The sequence below is a fragment of the Centroberyx affinis genome, unplaced genomic scaffold, assembly GCF_046629955.1.
Source record: "Centroberyx affinis isolate AG114_WGS23_722 - 3 ecotype Tasmania unplaced genomic scaffold, CSIRO-AGI_Caff_v1 ptg007025l_1, whole genome shotgun sequence".
In the NCBI taxonomy this organism is placed as follows: domain Eukaryota; kingdom Metazoa; phylum Chordata; class Actinopteri; order Beryciformes; family Berycidae; genus Centroberyx; species Centroberyx affinis.
Genome location: NW_027283560.1, coordinates 20,001 through 26,345, shown reverse-complemented (window position 1 = coordinate 26,345; position 6,345 = coordinate 20,001). Strand labels below are relative to the sequence as shown.

At 42.8% G+C, this 6,345-nt stretch overlaps 1 protein-coding gene across 1 annotated transcript in view; it reads left to right on the top strand.

Annotated features, from left to right (window-relative positions):
* The first annotated feature begins 101 nt into the window (after positions 1 to 101).
* The window catches only part of LOC139639267 (arf-GAP with Rho-GAP domain, ANK repeat and PH domain-containing protein 1-like), a 26,221-nt gene continuing 19,977 nt past the window's right edge, over positions 102 to 6,345 (top strand). The window contains exons 1-5 of the mRNA XM_071513346.1: positions 102 to 453; positions 2,359 to 2,432; positions 2,598 to 2,653; positions 3,989 to 4,618; positions 6,266 to 6,345. The exon at positions 6,266 to 6,345 is cut by the window's right edge and continues 19 nt beyond it. Coding sequence (XP_071369447.1) covers positions 2,359 to 2,432; positions 2,598 to 2,653; positions 3,989 to 4,618; positions 6,266 to 6,345 — 840 coding nt within the window. The 5' untranslated portion in view covers positions 102 to 453. The remainder of the gene's footprint in view (positions 454 to 2,358; positions 2,433 to 2,597; positions 2,654 to 3,988; positions 4,619 to 6,265) is intronic.

The following is a 6,345-nucleotide window of genomic DNA, read 5'->3' as shown; positions in this document are numbered from 1 at the left end:
CTTACTATCAACAGTGAGTTAATTCAACAGCATTATTTTTTAACAGTGCAGCCACTGCTGAAACCAGGCAGCTCCACACGACAGAGAGACAGACAGGCTGATATAAAGAGACATATAGACACAGAGACAGACAGATATACAGACAGACAGACAGACAGACAGACAGGCAGACAGGCAGACAGACAGGCAGACAGACAGACAGACAGACAGACAGACAGACAGACAGACAGACAGACAGGCAGCGAGTTTGTCAGTGCAGGCGGCTTTGAAAAGGTAAAGTTGACACTCTGCGTTTACTGAAACGGAGGCAACAGGTTGACAGACAGAGAGACAGACAGACAGACAGACAGACAGACAGACAGACAGACAGAGAGACAGACAGACAGGCAGACAGACAGACAGACAGACAGGTGAAGTGTTAGTTTAACGTGGCACTGAGGAGTTCACAGCAAGGTAAGATCACTGAACTGAAGTCTGAATTAGCTCTGCTGTCTGGTATATTAACATATGCATACTGTGTATATATATACACATATACGTATATACTGTGTGTATATATATATATATACACATATACTGGATGTATATTTCTATATGCGACAGTACTGTAGTCCTGTAACCCGGTTCTTCTGGTCCGGACTGGTGGCTGATGGGAAATCTTCTGTCCAAACATTTAAACTCTTCAGACAGTTCTCTTCATGTTCTTCACTGTCTGATTTCTTCTTCTATGTTTCTGTTTGCTGTGTTTTAATCTGCTGCTCTGATTTCTTCTTCTATGTTTCTGTTTGCTGCTCTGTCCTCTCTGCTGAGTTCAGCTGAGTCGACTCGACAGTGAAAATCTCCTTTTAACAAACTGAGATCCAGCAGAGACTTTCTGCTCAAACCTTCAACATTTCCTCAGTAATTTATAAATGTGTTTCTGTATTATATGAGAATAAATAATTAGTTTCCTCAATATCACAGAAAAGCTTTATGTTCAGTCTCCAGTTTTCAATGTGGGTGTGTGACAGCTGGAACATTAGAATATCATACGTGTTGTTTCTAACATGTGTGTCAGCTGGAACATTAGAATATCATACGTGTTGTTTCTAACATGTGTGTCAGCTGGAACATTAGAATATCATACGTGTTGTTCTAACATGTGTGTCAGCTGGAACATTAGAATATCATACGTGTTGTTTCTAACATGTGTGTCAGCTGGAACATTAGAATATCATACGTGTTGTTTCTAACATGTGTGTCAGCTGAACATTAGAATATCATACGTGTTGTTTCTAACATGTTGTATGTCAGCTGGAACATTAGAATATCATACGTGTTGTTTCTAACATGTGTGTCAGCTGGAACATTAGAATATCATACGTGTTGTTTCTAACATGTGTGTCAGCTGGAACATTAGAATATCATACGTGTTGTTTCTAACATGTATGTCAGCTGGAACATTAGAATATCATACGTGTTTTTCTAACATGTGTGTCAGCTGGAACATTAGAATATCATACGTGTTGTTTCTAACATGTGTGTCAGCTGGAACATTAGAATATCATACGTGTTGTTTCTACATGTATGTCAGCTGGAACATTAGAAATAATCATACGTGTTGTTTCTAACATGTGTGTCAGCTGGAACATTAGAATATCATACGTGTTGTTTCTAACATGTATGTCAGCTGGAACATTAGAATATCATACGTGTTGTTTCTAACATGTATGTCAGCTGGAACATTAGAATATCATACGTGTTGTTTCTAACATGTATGTCAGCTGAACATTAGAATATCATACGTGTTGTTTCTAACATGTATGTCAGCTGAACATAATCATGTATTAGTTCAGTCATTCCCATAATAAGTGATATTTAGGGTGTTTGGTTGCTAGGAGACGATGACGCCTCCTGACATCATCTTTTTTTTTGTCTGTCTGTCTGTCTGTCCTACCTGTCTGTCCTACTGTCTGTCTATCTGTCTACCTGTCTGTCCTACCTGTCTGTCCTACTGTCTACCTGTCTGTCTGTCTGTCTACCTGTCTGTCTATCTGTCTACCTGTCTGTCTGTTTTGTCGTCAGCAAACTGAACAGTTCTGTTGTTTCTTCTCTACAATATTTACTTTATAGAATTATTAGTTGCTGGAACTGACATCTCTCCTCTCTCCTCTCTTCCTCTCCTCTCCTCTCCTCTCTTCCTCTCCTCTCCTCTCCTCTCCTCTCCTCTCCTCTCCTCTCTCCTCCTTCCTCTCCTCTCCTCTCCTCTCCTCTCCTCTCTCCTCTCTCCTCTCCTCTCCTCTCCTCTCCTCTCCTCTCCTCTCCTCTCCCCCCTCTCTCCTCCCCTCCTCCTCCCCCCCCCCCCCCCTCCTCCTCTAGATGTCTCCTCCTCCTCCGGTCCCGAAGCCCAGAGCTCGTTACAGGACAGAGGGTCTCAGTGTTTCTTCAGACCGGTCAGTTCTCCTTTGATCTTAACACATTAACACTGAATCACATTATTAATAAAACAAAGTGTAAGGAGTTCAGCGGAAACTACTTCCTGTCTGTACTTCCTGTCTGTACTTCCTGTCTGTACTTCCTGTCTGTACTTCCTGTCTGTACTTCCTGTCTGTTTACAGAGATCTGACTGAGACTCTGCAGCCGGCTTCAGCCAACGGCCTCCAGAGGAGCACAGGTACACACACTGCTCTGTTCTATTATGTTCTATCATGTTCTATTCTATTCTGTTCTATCCTATTCTATTCTATCATGTTCTATTCTATCATGTTCTATTCTATCATGTTCTATTCTATTCTATTCTATGATGTTCTATTCTATTCTGTTCTGTTCTATCCTATTCTATCATGTTCTATTCTATTCTGTTCTATTCTATTCTGTTCTATTCCTGAGCTGCCTAGCGGTTATTGCTATTCTCATGTTGTTGTTGTTGTTGTTGTTTTGTTGTTGGCATTATAGTTGTAGTTGTCGTAGGCATCGCTGTGTTTTTTTCTTGTTCTCATTGTTTTTTTTATCATTGTGTTGTTTTTGTCATTGTTTTGTCGTTATTTTTTTTTGTTGTTTTGTTGTTTTGTTGTTTTGTTGTTTTGTTGTTTTGTTGTCTGTAGTCTGATCTGCTGTGAAGCTGCTGATCCACATTCCAGCTGTCAGATAAATATGAAGCAGCAGCAGAGACACACACACACACACACACACACACACACACACACACACACACACACACACACACACACACACAGACCGGTTCAGTCTGCCAGCTGAACTGATTCAAACAGACGAGTCTCTTGTAAATATAATAATAAAATGTTTTAATGTTTGGCTTCGCTAACAAAACATGTGAGAGAGAAAATAAGTCAAGACTCGTCTGTCTGGATCAGATCAGCTGGCAGACTGAACCGGTTTGTTCTCTCAGTCTGAAGTCAGAACATTTCTGTCTGTTTTGTTTCCAGAAACTGAGAAACCAGTTTGTCTTCTGACTGTCAGATAAAGACCGAGGCCGGCAGCAGGTTTACTGTCAGACCAGCAGCTGCTTTAAAATCCACAGGAAGTTGAAAATATTTGAACTTTTATGCCAAAAAGTGCCAGAAAAACACGACGCAGGAGGAAAAGTCTCCAGGATTTAGAGAAACTTCTGTGAACTGAAGCTGATTCTGCTGCTGAGCTCAGACTCACAGAGGACTGGAATGAAACAGACTCAGCTTATCACTGAATGGATCACAGCAGCTGGTTGACTTCTTCTGTGGTGCCTGTGCACGGTGACAGGTGTGAATCACAGCAGCTGGTTGACTTCTTCTGTGGTGCCTGCGCACGGTGACAGGTGTGAATCACAGCAGCTGGTTGACTTCTTCTGTGGTGCCTGTGCACGGTGTAAATCAGACTTCTGTCTCTGATCTTCTGCCTCTGCTCTCGATCTGTTTCTCTTCACTTGTGGATCTGAGGTGAAAAACCCCTCCTCTCTTTGATGATGTCATCTCTCTACTCTTCTTCGTCTCCCTTCCTCTTCCTCTCTCAGATGAAGACCTTCCTCCTCTTCCTGCTCCGGTCGGACCGGACCGAGGTTTCGGATATCCCGGCCTGTCCGGTTTGACTGACATCATCTCAGCCAACATCCCCGGTCTGGCCGGGGTCGCGGGTTCGATCCCCGCTCCCGCCTCGGCCCCGCCCCCTCCCGCCTCGGCCCCGCCCCCTCCGCCCGGGTTAGACAGCATGGCTTACAGCATAGCCACCCACATACCTAGCTTAGCAGGAGCTGCTAGCGCTGTTGCTAACCCTGCTCTGTTCCACCCTGCCACCAGTCCTCCCTGCTCCGGTACAGCGAGCCCCCATGTTGCTAGCTTAGACAACATAGTTAGCTCGTTAGCCACCAACATACCCAGTTTAGCAGGGATTGTTAGCTGCGTTGCTAACCCTGCTGTTAGCCCCGGCGCAGGTGCAGCTAGCCCCGTCAGCTCCATGATGATACCTGGTGCTGTTGCTAACCCCGCTACCGCCATGTTTCACCATGGCAACCTCAACCATGCTGTCACCATGACGACCCCGACCCCGCCCTCAGCCCCGCCCCCAGCCCCGCCCTCAGCCCCGCCCACCACAGCTGGTAAACATCGCCCTCCCTCTCTAACAAGGCTTGAGGACAGTCACACAGGTACAGTATGTCAATCAATTAGCTGATCAATTAATCAGTCAGCAAAAATAATGATAATAACCATCATCATCATTTTTATAAAGCAAACACAGAGTGCTACAGAGGAAACTGACAAGTCAGACAATACTTAAAGGAGCAGTTCACACAAAAATGTAAATATGGTCGTTATCTGCTCCCCCTCATGTCAGTGGAGACTCTGGTGAGCTAGCAGCTCCATGTCAGAACAACTGGAGTGAACAGGAACTGGGGCCGGATTCACAAAACCCTCTTAAGAAAAAAAATCTTCTCAAGTGCCATTTTTTTCTTAACTTTAGTCTGAAGAAAAAAAATAGGAAAAAATGCTATTCTCAAAAACAGTTCTTATATATTTTCTTAACTTTCTTCTAATGTTTCTTCCTAAGAAAAAATAATAGAATAAATGGTATTCTTGAAATAAAATAAATTTGTTGTTGATTTTCTTCTTAACTTTAAGACGGCCCTTCACCTGTCTTAAAACTCCTACAGTGAAAAGGTAAGCCTCTAATATCATATATTTAAACACATTTTAGACAAGTAGGTTATAGTTCAAAGTCTTCATAGGTTCCCCTACACCTAACATTAAGATGAACATTTATTGTAAAGCTTTATTTGGTGTAGGGCCAGGTAGGCCTCTGTCTCATGTCTGTTGGAAATAAGCTGCAAATTTTACAGTTAACAGCAACCAATGTTTAAATCTTTGCTCTAGTTGCTCTAAATAGGTTTTTCCCCAATTGTTTTGTAGATGGAAGAACTTTGGGTTGCCTCCTAGCCTTGTCTCCTAGCCTTGTCTCCTAGCCTCCTAGCCTTGTCTCCTAGCCTCAATGGCAGTAAACCTAAAGTTTATTATTATCAGAATTAATTCAGGCCCTATTTTGAGAAGTTCTTAAGTTGGAAAATTAAAGAAATTCGTAAGAAATCAGATTGTTACTAAGAAAATATTGAGGAATTGCACTTAAGAGTCTTCTTAAGAACTTCCTAAATTTTCCTCTTATGTCATTTCTTCAGATCTATCTTAAGAACACATTGGTGAATCCGGCCCCTGGTTCTTTAGAGTCCTAACAGGTAAAAAAACCAATAACATTAAACAGTCTGCAGCAGAACCCAAGTGTTCTGAAGCCAAACGAGTCCAAACGTTTCCACCAACACTTACTGCCAGTCTTCACTACAGCCGCTGTCTCTGAAAGCGTTCAGGCGTGAGATGCAGTTCCTCTGTGGGAGGAGCTGGGGAACGGTGAACGCTTCGAAAGCAACAGCTTTAGCTGTTTGCAGTCATTTATGGTCATTTTTCAGCTTTTTGGAACTGTAAAGATCCAGTTTCTGTTCACTGCAGCAGGCTGACATGGAGCTGCTAGCTAGCTCTCTGTGTTCTGTGGACAAACTTCACCAGTGTCTCCACTGACATGAGGATGAGAAGTTACATTTACATTTTTGGGTGAACTATTGGTGAACTATTACTTTAACAAAGTTGATCTATTTCTATTTGTTACAGTAAAACATATTTACAAATTAGATGAGATTATTGATTACATGAAGCTTCTGACAAAACTCTGTGAAGGTTTAAAAACACAACAAAGTAATAAATCCAATAGGCAGCAGAGTCACTGTACATGACAGTCAACATGTCTCCAGATGTGGAGGCGTTGTCTCGGGCCGTGCTGGCTGCTTTAGACCCGACCGCAGCTTCCAGCTTATCTCCACCAGAGGGAGCC